This window comes from Sturnus vulgaris, chromosome 8 (genome assembly GCF_052056855.1).
Source record: "Sturnus vulgaris isolate bStuVul1 chromosome 8, bStuVul1.hap1, whole genome shotgun sequence".
NCBI lineage: Eukaryota > Metazoa > Chordata > Aves > Passeriformes > Sturnidae > Sturnus > Sturnus vulgaris.
The window spans coordinates 16,203,933-16,226,791 of record NC_142250.1 but is presented as its reverse complement, the minus strand read 5'-3'; the positions used below and the strand labels follow the sequence as shown (position 1 = coordinate 16,226,791).

Here is a 22,859-nt window from a genome sequence, read left to right as displayed (position 1 = left end):
TCTTCCAAATTAATCTCCCCTGCCTACATTGAAATGATAATGCCACTTAAAATGACTCCAATGGATGCATGACAATCAATGGATTTGATTTTGTCCCCAAACACCATAGAAAGTCCAACAGAATAGGATATTTGGCATCTGTCTTACCAACTGAAACACACACTCCAGAATGTCAATATTAACTACATAACAAATGTGTTTCTTCTAAGATGTTAAACAGTGAATGGAGGAAGCTGAGATAAGCTTTGTTATCCATCCCAGCCAGAAAGAAATGCTTTGACAAAAGGCAGGAGCAGATGACTGGATTGTAACCAAGGTGGCTGTCAAGCTCACAAAGCCAATTCCATGTTTTTGTGTGCTAGAATTACTATCTTTATTATTTTATCCTTCATTTTTGTCAAGGTGCTTTCAGTTTGGCAGGTATCAATTTTTACAATGTCCAGAATAAACTTTGTTCATCGTGAATTGGAAGCATCTTAGACAGTGAAGAGTGAAAACCGTTCATCTTTCTGAAGGATTTAAGTATAGTCCTCCATGTCTTGCCACCTAAAAACCTCAAATCTTCTTCTTTTTCTCTCTCTCTCAAAACCAACCACCCAAAACTTCCGATAGAGAATCTTGATTCAGATTTGAGTTACCTCTTTCCTTGGGACACTAGGTTTCATTTTTATTCAAATATGTTTTGTCTAGATCAGGGAGTAGAAAACAGTTACTTTAATACTGGAAGGAGTTCTTAATTGTAATTGTAGTTTGGTGCTGTTCTGCTGCAATATTACAATCATTTTTAAGAATCTAGAATTATGGCCTAGTTTGAAAACTTGGCAGTGACACATGGGTGCTAGAAAAGCTTTGTCCTAGCCGTTGAAAGATGGACAAAACAATTTACTTTCTTTCCCTCCCTTTTTTGGTACTTTTTCTCTTTAGCGAGGTAGGACTTTTTCTTCCTGTGTGTGCCATTGGCAGCTATGTGTGAAGGTAAGGCTGGAAGTGGGACAGGGTGTGGTTTCATTGTAGGGCTGTTCTGAGCCATTTCAGTCCTCTGATCTTCATCAGCATCTGTGTCAGGGTGATTCTAACAGCACTGGTTAGGAGATAACATCATAGTCTTAGCTTATTTTAGTGCTTGTAAACTGATGGCTGATGGGCTTTGTTGGGCTGTTTAAGTGGAAGTTTCCCACAATCTGATACTGAAATGGAGGTTTTGAGTGAAGCTTTTATCACTCTTTCAGCAGTCTCATCAAGAACTTCCCTTTCCTTGCTGGAAGTGGAATTTCATGCTGTGTATTTCTAATACAAGCATTCCATCAATCAGCAATCTAGAAGTTTGTGGTTCTAACTAAAGAGTATTTCACATGCTGTGAAGTGGTTTCAAAATCTGGCATCTACATCTATCCCAGACCCTATGGAAACTGCTTCAACTGGAACTTGCCTTCGATTTACTATGCTCTTTTTTTATAACCTGGTATCAGACACGTTTTCACAGCTGGTTCTCCATGCCTTTCCTGCAATTAGAGAGATTATGTGCAGGATGTGTTTGACAGGTGGACAGTGTCCAAAGTCCGTGTTCCTTGTGTGGCACTAAAATGCCAGAGTAAACAAATCAGCAATGAGTGCAATTGCCCACCACAGGAAAAAGGAATACGTGATTGTTGTGCAGCACATTTGTGTTGTCAGCAAATCTCTGTCTGCTTGACAAGGAAGTCCGTGCCCATTTAAAAATGAGGAAAATGAAGTACTAAGAAGTGAATTGTCTTAACAAAACAGACTACAATTACAATCCAGTCTCCTGTGTTTGGACTAACACTAAACATTATCTCCCTTTTAAAAAGAATAAAAAAACTACAAAACCCTAATCCAAACCCATTACGTATGGTAGTCTTTTTTTCAAGTAGAAGAAAATGGTGTAATCTTAAGACATTTTTGTGAATTTCCTGATTATTATTTGGACATTGGAACTAGGGAAAAGTGGGGCACTTGACTCTTGGCTATGGGGACAGCACCCAGTGTGCAGGTAGTGATCATTGCTGTTGTGTTGATACCATATTATACTGAAGTTCTGATTAGATTAACATTCCTTCTAGTATGTGGAGACCAAGCAGTAATAAAGTACCAATTCTTAGGTCAAGTCTGGAAAAAGCAATCAAGCAAATTCTGATTCTTTGCCAAATTCAAAATTTGGTAATCACTTCCTACTTGAAGTGAGAAGTGAAGACTGAGAAGTGACAGCTGCAATTCAGCAATGGCCCAAGAAACTGGAGCTTAGCTAAGACATCAAAGCAAATCTAATCTGCTCATACACCAAGAGCAATGTTTAAAAAGTTATTTTCCAATTATCTTTGAATTGATTTATTGGTTAAATTTTTGAAAATGTAGTGGAGAAAAAGGGTTTCATTGCACACATGCTCATTGTATATTGCATTTTTTGTAAAGATCCTTGGTGTTTGTTTTGATGTTTTAAATGACATTTTAAGAAATTACAATTATGTAGAAAGGCAAATTTTGGAAGATAATGACTATTTATTATTTCAATGGGGAAAATAGTAATGTGTATAAGACTTATTCAGGACTCAATCCTTACTTTGCTGTTACAGGACAAGAGTATGTGTCAGTTCAAGTTTATTTTGTTAGATTTGATGTACTAGCTCACGTACACAGTTCCTAATTCAGTGAGATGATCAGCATTTGTAATGTGAGTTGTAATATTTTTCAGGATCATGTTATAGATTTATCAGTACAGCCTCAGTTATTATAGTTGGAAGAGGAAAGGAAAAAAAAACTTTATAAAATACCGTGGAGTTTTGCTGAGACTAGAAGACAGTTTTGGGCAACTTTTTCTTTTCATTAACCCCTACCTCACATGCTGGCAGGGACATCAGTGCTGCCAGCAATTTTTTCCTTCAGAAATTTTCTCTGTTCTTCTTTCAGAAGAGTTATTTTTGAGGCAACCATGACAGCTCTGTCATTTTACTCACACCTCTAAATTTCTTTCTGTTGTCAGTCACCAGTCCCTGTATCTTGATGATCATGATTGATGACAAAATATATGAGAATTGTAAAAAGAGCGTTGAACATTGTGTCTAAAACAATCCTTTCATGCTCTTACTTTTTAAGTACAATGAGAAGTTAGAACAACACCCGTTTACCTGTAGGTCTTACACTTATTGTTTTGCATTTTATAGAATGGTGTAGATATAACTGATATAGAAGATGTAGATGTAGAATGTTGAGATATTTGTAATTATCTATAAATATATTTTTAAGCATACTTAAAAGTTGTTTAAATATTTAGTCCTGGTTCAGTACTTATGATATTTTGCCAATGTTTTGCTGTTTTTCAAATTTGTTTTTAAATTGCTAACTTCCCATCAGACTCCAGGGCTTAAATTACAAGTAAGGAGCTGAGAGAAATAGTGAAAGGAATCTGAGTCATATTTTCATTGAAAGATCTTGATGTATTTTTAGAAAATAAAGCATGTCAGTTATAATATAAGTAAATAAAATATTTAGGGAAGGAGAAATGGCTATTGGGCTTTCATGTCTTCAAAATTTCTATACAGAAGAGGAGAGAAAACATCAATGAAAGCATTTTTTTCCTGTCCGTCCTAGCATGAAATGTAATATACATTATTTTAGGAAAAAAGGAAACCAAACCCTATGAGTTTGAGTGTTGTTCAATGGCCATTGGATTTGTCCGTTTATATGAAGTAATTGTCTATTGAACTTTGAAAATCAGCATATTCCAGTAGCTGCTGTGTGTGCCTGTAAAACAGTATTATTTGAGGCTGAATAAATACCACTTTCACTCCATTGCTACTATGGGTAGACCTTGTTTGCTTACAGGCATGGATATACAGTACCTATCCTCTGCATTTGGGTTTCTTTACAGCTATGAGTCAAAAATGCTATTTTTGCTATATGTGATGATTAACTGCATGAGAAGTCAGTTTATTTTTAAATGATTGTTAGTGGCAGAACTATGTAGGCAAATTGTTTCAATATGAATATAGTCATATCATGAAAAGATAAAAAGTCCTGCTCGGCATAAAACTTATTCTGAGGAAGGAACTGATAGAAGCAGTACCCAGAAAAGATCTCTTACTGATACAGGCTGCATGTCCAGAAGGAAGCTGACTCTTGGGGTGATATTCTGCCAGCTAGACTGGCAGACCTTTCTGTATCTGGGTCATGTATCAGGTGACCCATCAAGTTACCCACCAGTGTGCAGTAATTTTTATGTCTGGGTCCTGTGGAGACTGATGCTTTCAAGGGGGAAGTCTTTGAGATGGCATTTATGGTCTATGATTTTCAGAGGGCTCAGAGATATTTGCCTACTCCTTTAGGAATGTGAAGTGAAGATACTGGAGGGAAGCCAGCAGATTCCAGTAAATTGTTTTGAAGAATGCTGCTAAGTGAAAGAGTAGAGATTCATCTTTTCAATTTGGAATAGGTCTTAAAAGCACCTCTTGCCACAAATTTAAAACATGGTCTACTGTTACCACGAAATAACTTGAAAACCTTTTCTTTGCCATTTGTTTGACATGAACATTGTGCACAGCCCCAGCCACAGATTCCATGCTGTTACTGCAAAGGGAATGGGCTGCAGCAGGTACTTTGTCTTTTCATGGCATAATGTGTCTTTGAGCTTCTTCTGGTTTCAGTTCCTATTCTGGCTGCAGATGGCACGAGTTTATGAAACTCATAAACTCATTGTGAGATTGGTAATAAGTTTATCTGCAAGACAATATGAAAGTGTATTCTACTTTTAATAGCACATGTGCATCCCATCTGGGTTGGGCTACAGCACTGGGGACTGAATTGTGTGTATTCCAGGCTAAAAAATGTGGGGCTGCAACAAAAGCTTACTGCTTTTAGGTTCTTAACTTCTTTGCTTGGGACTGTGAAGAAATGAAAAAAAAAACCAAAAAAACAACAAACCTCTTCAAAGGACCTTGCTGTTTTTATAAACAACTCCCCTATATTTTTTGAACCCGCAAGGTGGCATTTTATTTCATAGTAAGGTAGTTAAATTTAAGTAATTGCTAACATTGCTAATGACATAAATAGAGTAAAAAAAAAAAAAGAAAAAAGGACATTGAGTGACTACAAAAGGTGAATCTAAGACAAGTGAATCACTTGAAGTTCTTTGGCACAAAAATTTCTGACCAAGTTGTTTAATGACATTAACAGAAGTGTTGGGGGAAGGAGGTTTGGTTTAGATTGCTATTTGATTTTATACAAAAAATGCAGAAATCTGTTTTGATGATCATTTTTTGAACATGGAATCATGGGAAATAGTTTGTTTTCCCTGAGAGCCAAGGCAATGTATTTATTTCAAGTTTTATTAAATGAGTTATAAATTTTCCTAGCAATTTACTCATAGCTCAAGAGGTTTAATTTGCATGTGTTGCCTTTTACAATATGCTTTTCGTAATGTTGCAGATGCTTCTTCCCTAGCTTCAGTAAACAACAGGCAGTTGGCCAGGTTTTTGACTGAACGTTTGCCAACTCTGAGAAATATTAGTTAACTCTCTAGTGGCCACTGAATGATTTTTAGCTGACTTTATCCAAAAGAATCTGTGAAGATTAAAAATTATAGAAAGTAAAAAATAAGATAAAGAACAAATAATTTGCTGGACTAAACGTAGGAAAAGAGATTTATTTCTGCATTTTAATAACTTTGGTTTTTCTTTTTTTAAAGCTTATATTTAAAAAATGATTGTTTTCAGAAATATATTTGAAAATTAGTGATGAAGATGATGTTAATAATAAACATTTCTCGCTTCAGATTAGTGAAGATTCTTTCTTCTTGTAGGTGTTCAAATACAATTAGGTTTACTTCTGGTGTTTGCTTTCATTTAGAAAAGCCTATAAGGACAGTCTTCTTCAGCATAGTAATCCAGACTGTAGCAGGGGTATTTTGCACGTGGGATGGCCAATTGTTTCATGAGCAGGGGAGGTAAAGAAGTCTTGTTTCCAGCAGATTTAGGTTGTATTGTAGATGATGTAGCAGAGCTCAGCTCCTATCTCTGTGCCATCTATGCGCTTTCAGCTTTCTTGAGGTTTCTTTTGTATTTTAGTGCTGTCTCTTGAGCTAGTCCTGTTGTATTCTCTTCCAGTCTGGAGCTACCTTCATGCTTGTTTAGCTACAGCCAGTGCAATGGGTAGTGACCAAATCTGCATTTCTTTCTGGTAGTGAGAGAACCAGTCATGTTTCACTTTCATTCAGCTTCTCATCCCCGTGGTGTTTCTAGGATTGTAAGGTGATTTCAAACTTACTTAAAATTTGCTAATTTGTCCCAAAGCTATGGTTCAAAAGACATATGCAAGAACGGCTTGTCAGCCTGCTTGCATAAGGAAATAAGGAAATGAGGCCAATCATGAATAAGAAAGAAGTGTCAAACATCTTCTTGAATGATGTGCACTTGAAAATAATTACAGGCAGTCCCATGATTAAATGCTGTCAGTGTAAGTGGGGCAACAGGACAGACTGAAGGAATGAGTTGAGTGTGAATTACCTGACTTGACACTCACTGCTCTTGGAAAACCCGTCTCTCTGGGTCTGTGAACACACTTGGGATAATTGCTTTGAACAGATGATCATAAATGGAGCATGGTGCAACAGTCATTTGAAATGGGATGATTTTCAAGGTGGAAAATTCTGAATCCTTTTGATATATATCCAGGTTACTCAAGGCTCACTCTGGGTATCTAAGCTCATGTGTTTTATTGGTGTTACTTTTTGCTCCACAAATGCTCTGACGTGTGGCTAGCTTTGGACTGAAATTAAATACAGTGAAGATAACACAACATCAACCATGCCTGATCTCAGAATAATTTAATTGTATTACCCCTCCCAGAGAGTTTCTCCTTTGTGCAGAAGTAGTGTACTCAATACCATAAGGATGTAATGGACTAAAACAACTGGAATACTCTGAAGAATAGGCGATTGTTTGTATACACCTTTCTACACTTCTTTTCAAACTCTGACGCAAAACGTTGTCTAGCTGAGGAAAAAAGCCATGATTTTACAAGCTTAGTGTTTGAAAAGTTGCCTTACATTTTCTCAAGCAAATTTAAAATGAGGCTCAAGTGGTACTACAGTTAGGATCCAGAGAAGATGAGTATCAGGTGATTTGTCCTGTCTTTCTTGCTAGAAACATGGTGTGTGCCTAGTGTGATGTCATAAACTGATGTCTCAGTGTGTCCAGCAGGAATTATGTGCCCTTTTACTTTGCTAACAAATAGCACCTGTGACCCATTGAATTTCACTTAGACTGGATGAATCTGTTTTCCCCAACATTTCTCATTTTTTGCTTCCCTCTGTCTTTTCCCTTAAATGATGCTGGGGAGGGAGGAGCGTTTCTTAGCAACCAGTTGGAAATGGTCGATACGGGCATAAATATTAAACCTTTCCAACCATGGTGAGAAAATGGAAAAGTGTTTTTTCACTTTTTCCTTGAGGAAATTGTGGCAAAAATGGTAACTCTAATCCTCTTTGATAAACAGGACAAAATTGGTACCTCAGTTTCTCTGGAACTCCTGTATTGGAGAAGGAGACTTTATCTTCACCAGTAAATAAGAGAATGCTCGTGCAGAGCCCATGCACCTCCAGGGTGGTATCTGGTTAGGGAGTGTTTGTGTGTGTTTGCTTTGGGGTTCTGTTGGGGGTTTCTTTAAAAATTGTGTTAGAGCCTAAAACTGTTAGTTTGGAGTTTGACTCTAACTCATATGTTATCAATAAACTACAGATGTAAATTATTTTTCTTTTTGATCTAAATGTTTTTCATGTGCTTTATAATTTTTAGATGGAAGACAGTAGAAGGTACAGGGCATCACTACTTGTCATCCTACTGCAGAAATTATGTAAGAACAATAAAATCCCCTATTGTTTAATGCTCACACGGGAGGGAGAGAATATGTGTCATCACACATTGCTTGAAAAAAATGTGTTTATTAGTTTGAATGAATGTCTGATTTCAGTAAGACATTTACATGGTACTCATGAACTCCAGTCTTAAGAGAAGTAGAGAAACTTGAAACTATAGGTAGCTACTGTGGTCTGCTTAAAGTGAGCAACAGAAAGTGCATTCCTGCAGTTTGCATTTATTTAGTCAGTGGCTGGAAGACTCAGTAAAGTCGGTGCTTGTGTTTACTTTGACACCAAACATTTTGTGTCCCATAAGCTTCAGAAAGTGTGTGAGCATTAAAATACCTTACCAAAGTTCATTTATTAATCATTTAAGCACAGCAGTAGAAGCCTGGCCTCTGGCTCTGTGTCCCAGTTGTCCAGCCAATGCTTCTCCATGCAGACAGCTTCACACCAGCTGGGGCTGTTTGCTCCATGGATGTCCGTGGGTTATTGATCTCAGGCGTTGTTGATTGCCCAGGAGTGCAAGTTGGAAAATAATTGGGAAAAACAAGTTGGTCTGGTAGCTCCAAATTTTACTGGAAGTTGTTCCTGGAATACTGTGTTTATTGAAATTATATGTGCAGCCATATACCAATCATTTCATAACTAGGAAATGAGAATATTTCAGGTTTTTCAATAGTATTTTCTTGAAAAGCAGCCTGTGTGAATTTTGATTGATATGACACTTTAGAACTATAACTAAAACTGTATTTGTTACAAATGAATGACCACTGAATCAATTTCTTTAGTATATATTTCTTTAGACTTGCATCATTAATATTCAAAAGGGAATGTCTTTTACATTGTGCTGCAGTTTATACTAATGTGGGTTCATTTGCTTTCATGTTATTAAATCACTCTTTTCTGATGAAAAGATAAAATGAAGCCGCATTGTTCATGTGCTCTGTAGAACTGTAGCAATGTGCAGTTTGATACCTACTGCATTTCCAAAGCAATAAATACGTGAATAAAAAATCAAAGGTAGTAGACAGGATTTTGCTTTGATTTCCACAGACACAGCATGCTATTGTTATAAAAGAAATCTATTAGGTAGATAAAAATTTGCTTGTATTTGCCAGCTGTTTTTAATGCAACTAGTGTAGTCTGTATTATTTTCAGGATGATCAGAAGGTGCAAAATCACTTCTTTACTTAAAATTAATGCATCTATTAGACCTAAATTGAATCTTTCTGCATAAAACACTTCTAAAACAATTTTCTGTGCATAAAACTTCAAGTATTTGGCTCAGGCTGTATGTTTCACTGAAAATCTATTTATAACCATCAGCACTTTTAAAACAACAAATATATACCATTTAGAATTCTCCTCTGCTTCTATCTCATGGACATATCAATGTTTAACTGGAAATATCTGACTGTTCTCTTTGAAGCAATTGAGATTTGCTCTAATAATTAGAAGTTTAGAACACACATGGTTTTATGATGGCTTGGTTGACTTAAATTCTCTAATGGCTTTGCTTAAAAAAAATTCATGGACCGCCTGAATTCTACCTAGGATCCCATTTACAGCATTTCTGTTTGGCTGTGTCTGCTTGTTCAGAGGAAACTTGCCAGAAAGAAATTCATCCCTCAGTGCTGCCTCCTTAGATAACTATCTGGCTCTTGCTTTTGAACTGAAAAAGCAAGAATTATGATTAATATTAAGAATTAAGATTAGTATTTCTATCTAAACCTTAAATTTGAAAATAGTTTATAGACAGGTGTGTGTTGTCTCTACTAAAGCCACAGTTTATTTAAAAAATGAAAAGGTTTCTTTGTACCCTTCCAAATAAATATATGACCTGCAATGCAATTCTCTCTTCTTTGGTGTCATTTGCAAAATATCTACATGAATTTATATGAGACATCTATCATGAATCCTAAAGAGGAAAAAATCTCCTTGCCACAAAAAAAAGAAAGCAATCGAAAGCAATTTGAAAGCAATAATGATCACTTTTAAAACTACGGATGCACCTGTCTTCTTAGTAAGAATTTGTTTGGAAAATGACATTTTCCAAAAATGCTATTTCCAAGTATATCATTACAGAGTTGTCTGATACGTTTTTCTCTTAATATTTTAATCTTGGACAACTTAAATATATATATTTATCATAATAAATTTCACCAAACTCTTGAATCTTTTAGCAGTGCAGTATTTTTCATGTCTCTATACAAGTAAATTAGTTATATAAAGTTTTCATAACTCCTCATTCTCAATTTTATCAATATTTTAGTCTGTAAATGGTTTGCTTATATGCTAACATTAAACAGCAATGATGATGGAAAATGTGCCTGCTTGGATTATATTTAGTTTATTTTTGGTTTATAATATATTTTCTGTTTCTATTTTAAATCTTGTATCTTTGCTCTCACTTGTGTGTACAATCTCTTTAGTGCTTTAAATAAGAAGCAATTGTTTGGAGACTCCATATGTACTACTAAAGGGTCAACAGTGAAAGAAAAAAGCTTAAATATGGTAGAGAAAATGGTTGTGTCTCGACTTAATGTGTTTCCTACATTGATTAGTGTTGAGCTGCTGTCAAGAGCTCAGTCCTCTGCAAGCCCACGCTGTGTCAGGTGATGAGAGCCTGCATGCTTACCATTCCTACCATTATTTTTTTCAAGGCTCTCAGTGGTTGATTAGATGATTTTCATGCTTGATGTAAAGCTGCACACATCACATATGTTATTCTGAAACCATTATGTCCAGTCCCGTTTAAATATTCCTGTAACTCCTGGATCTAAAGCAACAGGTGTGGAGCAGCCAGAAGAGTCAGAGAGCCATGCTACCTGAACTCCTTGGCAGTGGAGCCCCCAGTCATGGGGTGAAGGAAAAGAGGGACATGTAGGTCCTGTAAGTTCGTGCTTCACAAGGCCTATCCCCCTTGCAGTGAGGTGGTGAGAACCTGATGGTCCTGCTGCTTTAACAAGTACTGTCATTTGTCACTGTCTTGACTACACGTTTCTGCTTGAGGGGCACAGAGAGAATGAAGGCATTAGCATCTTTCCTGCAGAAAGAGCATTGTTGCTTTTTGCACATTGGGAAGCATAAATTTTGTTTTTGCCACTAAATAAAACCCTTCCTTTTAATTCAGCAGGCATCATTTAAATGTGAGATCTGAGAATTGAGCTTTGTATGCTTTTTGTGCAGCATCTTTTATGGAGTACTGTTTTCACTGTAATAGTATTTATAATGAAAAGTAGTAATATTGCTGAAACGTCAGGAGATGGTCTTTGTGAGTGAGGAGATCCGAGTTAAAATAACTTCAATGCGAACAAGATGCCTGGGCTTGCTTTTTCACTGGTAGAGCTGCAAATAAGATGCCGAATTTCAAGTTATTTGGGTTTAAAATATTTGTTTTAAAATACATATATTGAAGTGAGAAGAGTGGGACACTAAGAGCTTCCTTGACACCTGCTGTCAGTAGGATAACAAAATACATTCAGTAAGGTTACAGAGACAGTCTTGAGAGATGTTAAGTTCCACAAATACTTCATTTCCAAAGAGATTTAGGACAATATGGTCTAATGCACAGCCAGTTAACAACATGTGACATCAGATTTCTACAGATTGCAATGCTTGGAAAATTATGGTGAGCCTAGTTCTGAGCATCTATTCCAGCTGTAAAGATACAGAACTAAGTTCAAACATCAGTTTTTTTACTGAATTTTAAGCTGAGTTACAGATCTTAGACCTTTTCAGCTGTAAAGGGAAGGCCAACCCTGTCAACCTCTGCTGAGGTTGTCTCATTTCATGCCTCTTGTCCAGAAACTGGGGTTTTTAAGCCTCTTCACATAGATGTTTTTGGAAAATTTTTATATTGTTTTGGCGTTTTCTCAATTTATGGAGAAGTGATAGACTTAAAAAGGCTGAGCACAGAAAAAAAGAATCAGTCATGAAACAAAGAAATAAAAGAATGCATAAAATACCATGGGATTTTTGCCAAGAAAGAGAGGAAAAAAGTGAAAGTCTGGGGCAACTAGAGATGTGAGATAAAACCACTGTTTTGTCTGAAGTTCATATTGGTCAGGTAACTAAACATGGGGGAAAATATTCCTAAGAACACTCCTCCAACTGTATGCATAATTTCATGCTATAAATACAACTATATATAAAGTTACTGATGCTAAGGCACCTTACTTCTTCCCGTGCTTTCCACCAATCTTGTCAGTAATATTACTGTGCTGCTCTGATTATGACTTACAGGGCATGCAGTGGTGAGTGACCAATGTTTAAACATTCATTCAATACTAACATGTATAAGAAATGGAGGATACTTTCATTAATTGGATGAGGGTTATATGTGTTTCATTTAAAAGCTGCAGTGATCACTAATGGAATGACCTCGAAGTCATTATCTGTTAAGAAGCAGGAGAAAAGATTGTTTTTCATGTTCAGTTGTATTTGTCATTGCTTGTGAATATAATTTCCAGATAAAATATAGATTTAGCTCTCTAACTACTCTAAGCTAAGGTTGGATGGAATACATTCTTTCAGCTATTATTTGATTTTGTCTCACTGACTTTTTTTGGCCAGCTTTATTTATAAGCTGTGGTTTTTAAATTAAGAATACAGAATACTGTTCCTTATTTCATTTTTTCCCTTTCATGTCTTCTTTAAATTTTCATAGTCTTTACAAAGACAGCGTAGACAGGAAGGCTGCAAATATTTCAGATACCACAGCATTACTCAGAAGTCTACCTTTGTAACTGGTATTACAAAGATACAGTGTGCTGTACATACCAGGTTGTCCAAAGCACAATTCTTTTGGGATTTGTGTTTTGTCATTAGGTCTCTAAGGTTTTCAGTCTTATTTTTCCCTTGCCCTTGCTGACATGCAGATCTTGCTATTGGCAGACCAAACTAGTTGCTCTGATCCACATCATCATTTTATTTGACTACCTCTCTTGAGATTGTCTCTCAGCAATCTCAGAACTGAATGTCCACAGAAGAAAAAGTATAAATGTGCTAATTTAGTAATAGAAGTTATTTATTCCCTTCTCTCTTAGAAAGTTTTCTTCAAACAAGGATCAGTAGTATCACTGTATGACTCAGCTAACAATGTGCATAACATTGACTTCTACTGAGAGTGACAGAAGTGGACTTCAGAAGTGGATTTGAGGAATTTCCTGAACAGCAGTTGTATTACCTGGTATCTGGATAAAATTGTGAGGCCTAGCAAAGTTTTGGCTTGAAAATTCTTCTGATTGAATCAAGAGCATATTTGGTCTGACTTTGATTTTATTAGTCATGGCCAGAGCCAGCCCTTTTGAGGTGGGAGGAATCAGAGGGCACCATGAAGGGAGTGAGTGCTGGTTCAGGAGACAGAGTGAGCATGATGTGCTAACAGAGAAGAGACTGCTTCTGCTTCTCTTCAGTAAAACTCTGATTTTTCAGGATAGTAATGGTGCTTTCCAAGAGAAGAGGATTGAAATACAGTGTATCCAAAAGCACACAGTTTTTATCTATCTCATATAATGTATTAGGTAGGAGTAACAAATACAGGAGTTTAAAAGAGAAAAAAAATGTCCTGGACGCCTACTCAGATTGGTGGTACACGTAGCTTATTTAGAAGTTTCTGTGGGTTGCACTGAATCAGTTGACCAAAGCAAAAAGTAATAAATGTTGTCAGCTAGTAAGTATTTAAAGAGGAAGAAAGAAAAATGTTCTTTTCTGAAGGAAGCAGAATTAGATGAGTGATGAGAAAGATTTTCACATATCAAATGGTAGCACCAAGACTGATTTATTTTTAAAAAATTCCACATCTGTTGTTTGGATAGGTTTTTTCATTGAGATCATAGAAAATCCAAGACAGCCTGTCTTGGGTGAGCCTTCCTTTTCTTAGTATCATACTTGTTTTCATTCTCGTTTAATATTTAAATTTCCCCTTTGTCGCCCTAATAACTGGGCATTTATTACTGGTATTCACAGAAGAGGGGAGGTGGATGAAATATTTCAGGTGAGTCATCTGATTTAATTTGGAAAGGTTTCTGTGAGGAAAGAACAACTTTTGATTTATAAGGGAAGGTTGTCTGTTATAAAGATATACACGTTGGAATTTATTATCAAGAATCTGCTTTTAATTTTAGAGATTGTTTACCTAAACTACTATGTGTCAGAGCTCAGGACAAATTTCTACTTAGCATTTAATTTTAGATACTTGCCATAGTGGACAGTAAAAAATGGGTCCCCAGAATTCGTGGCATCATTATGAATCTTGCCTTCTGGCAGCCCCTGCCTGCAGTTTGTCTTTGAAATCTCCTTGATGCTTGTTAACCCTGCTCTGACGTGTAACGGCTCCCGTTTATTTATTGGACTTTGCTCATTTATGAAAAAGTACAGGAATTATTAATGGTTTAGTATCTGTTGATGTATTACTTGGGTGGAATTCAAATTCCAGTATTTATGGTAAACCCCTTAATAATGAAATGAGCATAGAAACAAGAAGGCTCGTTCTTAAGGTTAAGTGTCTTGCTATACGAACAATTGTCTGTAAAATATTGTCTTACCAGCTTTTTATTTATAGCAATAAATTAGAAATAAGGACTTTATGTATGAAGGGAAAGGATTAAGAGTATTTGTGTAGATGATAAAGAATAAATAACCTGGTTCAATGAACTGTATGTTGGGTACATTGTCATGAACTCTGGTTTTCTCTAGGAAGCTGATACATCTCTGCATCCTGCAGTGAGCTCTTGCCACAGGATCGGGCTCACGTGGTGTGCCAGAGCAGGTGGCAAGTGCTTCTATGTCAAATCCGAATGCCCAAAAGCTGAAACTAATGCCGGGAAATGCGACTCTGCTCTGGGTTGGTTGTGATCTTGATGGCTTAATTTTGTTCTAGCTTCCTAGATGTAGTGCAGGAAGAATTTATATTCTCTTGTGCTGTGTAAACCCCATGTTTTTGCTTTCCTTGAAGGAAGCACATGGAGCTTTGGGCTTGGATTTGTATGGATAGCATGTTTTTCTTTTAAGATTATAATATGGAACATAATGACAGTACTGGGTTCAAAATAAAGGTCCATACAGCTCAACACTTTGTCTCTGGCAGTGGCCAGCAGTGGAAGGGAAGAGAAGAGAACAAAACCAGAGAAATCTATAATGATGCTTACTGTATGTTTTCAGTGATTTGCAGGGACTGGGTGAGAGAGACATTAGTGCATTTGAAAGACATCCTATTTATACGAGCACTGTACAAAAAAATCAAGCAGTGAGCAGTTGTGCTGTATGTAATAGATGTTGAACTGGGAAAGGACAGAGATAGCTGTGTGAAGCCGAGTGGATGAATGTTGTAGAGTTTATAAATCAAGAGGTGATGGGAGCAATGCTGTGTAATGTAAATAGCACTATAGCTTTTGTTCATTTGGCTGTATGGAACATCCAAAAGGACTGCTTTAAAGGTAATGGTATTTCTCTATTTTTATAACTTTCTTTTTAGTAGTGTTTTATTCCATGAAATATTAATGTTGAAAATATTCATCACCAATGCTAAGTATGAAAAATAGTAATCAAATTCCATGGTTCTTCATATAAGCCTATCCATCACAAAGCATGCCCTATGGCTATATATCAATTTTAAGCATTAAAGTTACACAGTATTATCTTAGCATTAGGTTAACTGTCAAATAAAAATAAAAATTAATAAGCTGGAAAAAAGAAAGAAGAGGAGACATTCCTCATTTAAAATCCTCAACTGATCTGGCATAATTGAAATGTCTTTTAGCAGAAATGTTAGCTTGAACTCAGATAAGACTCAGCTCTCAATACCATCTTTATGGTAGTCCAATATCCAATAATTCTTGAGGTACAAAACTACCAGGTATAAATGCTGATAAGGTTCAGGCTTCCTTCTTGTATCTCATTGACAAGAAGTATATGTTTAGAATTAAAGAAGATCCAGGCAAGCTTTCAATACTGAGATGTCTTCCTGTTTGTTCAAAGAGATTAATGGGCTTTAGTCCATGTAGTCCCCAGTTTTCAGACTTTTGCTGCCATTTTTCTTGCAGTCCTTCTGAGACATTGTGGAGTTTGGGCATCTGGCTGCAGCATTTGGAAAAAAAAAAGTGTGAAGAATTGAACAATGGTTTTACTTTACAGTTTAATAACGGATAGATTTTTGCCTGAATAAATACACATATAGGACTAGATGGATTAGAGATTTCTTTCTCTTTTCTTCTCTGCTTTCTCCCTTCTGCCTTACTGTTTTTCAGATATCCCAGATAAGCTATTTAGTCTCTGAAAGTATCAGAGTAATAGAATTTTGTTGTTACATTCTCATTTGCTTTGATTTAGTTGAATGTGATATGGGAAATGTCATCCTAAATGTATTTTCTTAAAATTAAACACACCTAAGGAAAGAAATTGTGCAAATTCCACCTCATATTTTATTTGAAATACTAAAAACTTATGTATTTCTTTGCTATGACTCGTCTTAACGAGAATCCAATGGAAGGAAATATTTGTAATGAGTCAAACCTCTACACTTCCAAGCTTAACACAGACCCAGCCTCTTTTCATCAGTGTTGATTCTGTGTTGTTCTAAATTGCTTGGTTTTGTCACCAAAGTTATTCTGCATATAACCCCAGTGTATTTGGATGGCACTGAAACCAACATGTAGCATTTTCCTTTCTATTGTTTGCATTTATTTATTTTATATTTGCTGAATGGGCCTGGCCTACAATGAGATTATTTATGATAAAATTGTGGTCTTCGTGAAGTTTGTGCTTCTGTAAATTCAGATTCAGAGTACAAAATTCTAGTAAAGCAAATAAACACTCTCCACTTGGTTCACTTGGACACTAAAATATCCTTTTGATGGTGCTGTTTTTGCTGGAAGTCAGATTTAAGCTGTAAAATAAAGTGGCTGTGCAGAGTAAGTTAAGTTTTGATCTCAATTCTGCAATATCTGTCTTAAATAGTTTTTAATATTGCAAATACATTTCAATATATACCAGAAACAATTTTCCCCTTGCTACAAGAGGAACATACTGGCATTGTTAATATAGCATATTCCATTCGCTGCTTCCACTTTTTGTTCTCTGCTTTGCTTTAAGGTATGAGAGTAGTTTGGGTTTCTGTCCAGGGAGCTGATAAACAGAAATTAAAATGGTTTCTTCCCATCTCTAATTTAAGATTAAAAAGTGAGCTAAAGTATTTTTCTTAACATTACTTGAACAGTAAGCAAGTATTTCTGTTCTGGTATCAATCGGAGAACGAGCATGAAAAAATATTTTGTCTGCTGGTCATGGGATGCAGGTGAGATTGGAGTGGCATTATATCATATTGCACTGAGAGACAATAAGGTGAAACATTATCTTGATAGTTCTGAAAAAGCTATGAAATATAAGAATCACTGCTAAATAAGTTCTTTAACCTTGCACTATAGATGCTTAAGATTTTGTTCTTTTCAAGTGGGATGACAAAAGACCAAAAATATTTCTAATACAAATGTCTAATGCATTACTGTCATAAATGTTCTCTCAATGTGTATATATAGAAAGAGAACAATGGGCTGCAAGGTACTGCATATTCTGATCAAATTCCCCTACCAGCTGAATAAGTGATCTGAAAAGCACCTGTTTCAGGCCTAGAATCTGTATAATCATGTTGTTCAATTTTTGATCACTGTCAAAATTGGCTGTTGTTTTGTTGTTTATAATTCCTATGTGAGTGTTTTATATTGGCAAAGGTCTTTAATAGGAGGTTGCTAACTCCCCTTTCCCACATATTAACTGTGTAATAGGCATAATTTAACATGATCAAAATTTGGCAAAATCCCATAAAGCAAAAGAAATAAATGACTTATTTTCACTGTTCTGAAAGACTAGAGGTAGGATAACTCGCAGTTCTGTAGCTCTGTACCAGTGCAGGTAAGCAAAACGTTAATGACATTTGTTGCTGCTAATATTTTTAGGTCACTAATGACCCTTTATCAGGTATTTTTGGGATAGGTATGTAAGCAATAACAGCACATGAAATGCATTGTTGATGAAAATAATGCACATCAGTTTGAAAGAAATGTTACTGTATCTGACATCTGTGCATGCATCCGACAGTTCAAAAATGGCTGTCCAATTATGGACTTGTACCTGAGTTTTGCCTGGTGTGAAAAATATGGATATGCAGAAGAAATGAAATAAAAATAAAAGACTACTAAAACTTTTTTAACCTATGAAGATGTATTGAATTTGGTCACATTACACAGTGTAATAAATGTACATGATATTTGTAATAAAAGTTTGAGTATAGCATATTCTAAAACTGACTCCAGAATTTATTCTTATGTGAAATACAGTATGGGTTGTGTCTTGGTTTAAACAGCTTAACCAAACCCAACCAAAAAACCTCAGCAGTGAAGAGAGCTCCAGACTCTGTTCTGGTAAGAACATGCTTATTTCCAATCTGGGGTTGGATAACTTCAGTCTGCAAATATTCCCAGTCTTGGTATACTGTCTATTGGATTGCAGACCCCATTACTAAAATTTCCTACCTATGTTCATTTGTAAAACTGGCTGTTTTCAAGTCATACCTTTCATTTATTTTACTAGTGTTGAAACTGATTGATTTCCTTGGGTTCTGATATGAGATGCTCCATACTGTTCTAAATTTTTTAGTCTTTTCTACACTCTTTTAGTTTATCAGCCTTATCTAATTAGCCTTATTAGTGTTACCTCTGTAAAAGATGGTTTCCTTACTCAACTCTTATACACCCAGTCATCTTATAATCCTTTCACTGTTGTTTTTTGTAACTAGCTTATTGTCTATCGTGGTCCTGAGCTCTTTTCAGAGGTTTAGGTCTCCACACAGGATTCAGTCATGTCCTGTGCTTCTACAAGAATGAGTTTTCATCTAACAATATTGTAAAATAAATTGTTTTCGTTTTGCTTTTGAAAAGGGGTTTTATGGAACAGGAAAGACTTCACACAACAGTGCTGATAAGTGGAATGAGACCTGGAAAAACTCAGGAGTGGAGCAAGAAGAGCTTATGACAGCTTTATATTAGAATGGGCACAAATAAGAAAATAGCATGCAAATTTGTCTAGAAAATAATTTGGAGCTCTGTCTTTATAATAGTTCAGTTAAACAGAGACATTTGCAGCTGATAGGTGTCTTCATGAAGGGTGACTAGATTGTGCAGTTTGGTATGGAGTTATATGGATAAGGGCATATGAATGATAAGAAGATCTGCCATTGATAAAAGGGTTTTCAGAAATGGTGAAGTAACTTGTTTCAGTGTCAGAACCAAATTAAAATGTACAGGAAATCTTAACTTCTGTCTAGTCTATGCTGAAGCAATTTCTTAATGTTGTTTAAGACAATGTGAGGAATTGTATGAGCTGAGAGGGATGATCACAATGCTGTTTTACCCATTAATATTAGACTAATCTCACCTTGTAATAGAATATCAACATTTAATATTCTGGTGTATAAGACTGACCTAATCTTAGGTACAGAAAATATTGGGTCTTGTGAAATGGGGGAGATGAATCATGCAAGCTCTAGAATCTTCTGAGCCATGTCAGTTCACAAAGGACGTGGGTTTTGCCAGTCTCAAAGTAGGTGACATAGCCGATTTTCTCTTCAGGAAATTTTCAAATAATGGTTTATAGGGACTCTTTGGTGGTAAAATTAGAAACATGTTTAAGCAGAAAGACATAAAATAAATAGCTAGGGAATTCTAGACCCTACACATGAGAGTTTCTCCACGTATGGCAGTGATAAAACATATAGAAAAATGAACAGCAGAATGATGTAATAGCAATTTTAGTAATGTCCTGAATCGATCCTACTTATCTATAGTATTCAGTGTGAATTCTACTTGCAACAGTGTTGTACCTGTTAGGCAGTTTCATAAAGGCACTATGTTTTTTATATAACATTTTGTCCCTTTAGAAATTATCATGACGCATGTCAGGAGCTTTCACACTGAAAAAAATATGTCACATTAGCTTCCAAGTTTCTGATTGTCTAAATAACACGGTAACTCAACATACAGCTGTCTGGCATTTTGACAGTACAATAACCCATAATTCTTTCTGCCACTCAACACTTCAAGGTTAGCATTTTGTAGTTTGCTCTCAAGGAGTATTCATTTAAATTTTCAAGAGGCAAAGAGTTGAATGCTGTCTTATACTGCTCTTTTGATTTATTTTTTATTTACTTTTCCACTGTATTAAATTTTTTTAACCATATATACATGTATTTTATTTTTAACCTGCAACTTTCCAGGAGGTAGGATGTTCATCTACATCTCTGTTTTTCAGAAACTGGGGGCAGTGATTATTTACAGCAGAACTTGCTATAGCAGGAGTTTATCTTGCATCATAGGGAAGAATCACCTCCCTTGGTATATTGCAGGGGACCACAGATTGCTTAGATATTGAACAATTTTTTTCACAGGAAGCTGTGAAGTGAAGCAGTGGCCTTTGGGAAAAGCTGCTTTCAATTCCAAACTTACATCTTAAGATTCTGAATGAAATGGAAATTTTGACATTCATAATCAGGCATTTGAGCAAAGTTTTGTTTGTGAACTTAGTATAGTTTCATCTTGTTGTGACTGGTTTGGAAATTAATTGATAATGTTGGGGAAATCATTCTTATAAATTCTTAGATGTAGATTATTTTTCTAATAGCATGAAGTTTCTGTTGAGAAAATGGAGGCTAGAAAGTAATACCAAATGTACATTAGAAATTTGCATATTGTCGGTTTTGGTGTAGATGAAAATCTAAGTATTTGGTGGAAGTTACTCCTTATTTAAGTGTTCTGGCCTGCATTTGAGCATATCAGTATGCATATCCAAAAGACCATCTGCCATTTCTGACTGAAATTCTTGGTAAAGAAAACACAGAAAGGTAACAGAGACTGAACATCTATAATTTTTGGAACACTCCACCTTGGGCAAATTTTTAGAATCATTGTCCTATTAATACAGACCTATATGTACACATTCATTTTCAGTGAAGACAGATATAAGGCCAGGAATTGTGTTAGTTTTTCACAGATCCACATATTAAAACTTGACCTAAACATGTCAGAACCTCAGAAACAGCAGTGCTGCTGACATTAATTTTGTGGCTACTTTAAAATTAGTGTTGCAAGCCACAACAGATATATATTTATGCTCAAAATGATTACTGTATTGAAAAATATTTATGTTTTAGAAAATAAATAAGTTTTTTATCCTGCAGGGGAATGAGATAAAATACAAATGCAACATGATTTAGAATACAGGGAAAATATTTTTTGTCATTGAACAAAATCCCAAACCTTTCCATGCACTTGCCCACTCCCCTCCCCCCAAACAGTCTCTGGCTATCAAGAATTAATTACAGCTTTTAAAGAATCAAGCCCCCCATGTATTGCTACTGTGTGTGCATGTGCAGAGTATAAATATGTCCTGGAAATGCACAAGAATACATTAAGCGGATTTTTTTCCCTTCAACACGATTACTTTTCGTATGGTTCTGAGAGGAAAATAAATCAGTCTTTTAAGTCTTGGGAAAACAGGGTATTTTTTGAGCTCTTTAAAAGAACATTTTTGCTAGGTTTTAACCAAAGGAATTTTCAGAGTTATATCTGGAAAAAAAAACCGCGATGAAATTAAGAACCATTTAAAATTCTCTATTGAGAAATAACCCAGCCTGGCAATATTACTGCAAATTCCTCCCAAACACACACAAACTTTTACATGGTCATTGTTTTTTTCTCCTGTGCTATTTTTCCTTTCACTCTATGAGCTAAGCGGAAACGAGAGGGAAAGAATTGTAGTGGTAAACTTTAAAAAAATTTTAAATCCTTAACTAGTATTCCTAGTATCAAAAGCTGAATACTATTCCAAAATATGCCTAAATACCCAGGTGAACATGTAACAGTTGTTGTAAGAGAAGGCATCTGGGGGTTTCTCACTGAATTCTTGCTCAAGTGCAGTGTTTTAACTTCTCAAGGCATAAAAATACATCTGTGGCAAGTGCCTTCTTCAAGGTGTAAACCCCAGCAGACAGTATGAAACATATCTTAATAGTGCTTTATTGTGCTCCCTTTCCTTGTCCACCTTTGCTTTGTCTTTATCTCTTGCTGTCTCTTAGTTGCTGAGTTTTTTACTGTCATTCTCATAAGTTTTGATTGCCCTTTCTGTTGTTACTCTTTTAGACAGGCTTTCTCTGCCTCTGAATCTCCTCTTTATCTTCTGGGGAACATCCTTTCTGCTTGAGGGTTTTCTGTTCTTTGAATGATGATAGAGAAGGCTCTAGACCACGAGATCATGTAAGTGACTGTGACGTGCATGCACTTTTAATTGTGTGACAGCTGGGGACCCGGATACTGGGGCATTTGTCAAGGGGGAGTAGAAATGTGGCTGTACAGCTAAAGATTGTGCTTCTTGCCAGGGCTTTGTTGATCTCAGGGCTGCAGTAGAAAGCATGGAGACCCTGACTTGAGAGAGAGCCCTGTGGTGGCAGAAACTGCTGGTCAGTGGGTGAAGCTGCTGAGCTGCTTGTGGCTCCCTAAATAAAAGGACATAAGGTACAGGTGGGAGGGTGGCACAAGAGTATTGTGAGTTTTTTGAGAGACCTCTTGCTTCTTCCTTTTTGGATTTCTTACAAGACTTCTTTTTTTCTGTATGTGGAGGATGCCAAGCGTTTGGGTTTTTTCAGTTTGTGATGTTTTACATAACCGACTCCTATTTTTTGACACTCATAAAACACTTTGCCTTCTATATGGGCTCTTAAAATTTCACATTAAACAAAAATTGTTCACAAATACAGCATTGAGAATGATGGAAAGATCAGGTGCCTGTTTTGTCTCCTGCTGGGATTGTAGCTTGGAAATCTGCAGGAATACTTTTTGCTTAAAATTTTTTTCATAAGAATAATAGCATGTTCCAAAGGGTACACCTGATGCATTTATTCATCTCACCTGGCAAAACCTCCTATCCCATCAATATGTCATCA

The 22,859-nt window shown here is 36.0% G+C and overlaps 1 protein-coding gene across 6 annotated transcripts in view; it reads left to right on the top strand.

The window, feature by feature from the left end:
• The window catches only part of LRMDA (leucine rich melanocyte differentiation associated), a 640,335-nt gene that overhangs the window by 321,316 nt on the left and 296,160 nt on the right, over nucleotides 1-22,859 (top strand). Inside the window, exon 3 of one of the 6 annotated variants that reach the window (XM_088168941.1) lies at nucleotides 22,060-22,173. The exons of the other annotated variants lie outside the window; for them this stretch is intronic. Coding sequence (XP_088025067.1) covers nucleotides 22,139-22,173 — 35 coding nt within the window. The 5' untranslated portion in view covers nucleotides 22,060-22,138. The remainder of the gene's footprint in view (nucleotides 1-22,059; nucleotides 22,174-22,859) is intronic. 6 annotated transcript variants of the gene reach the window in all.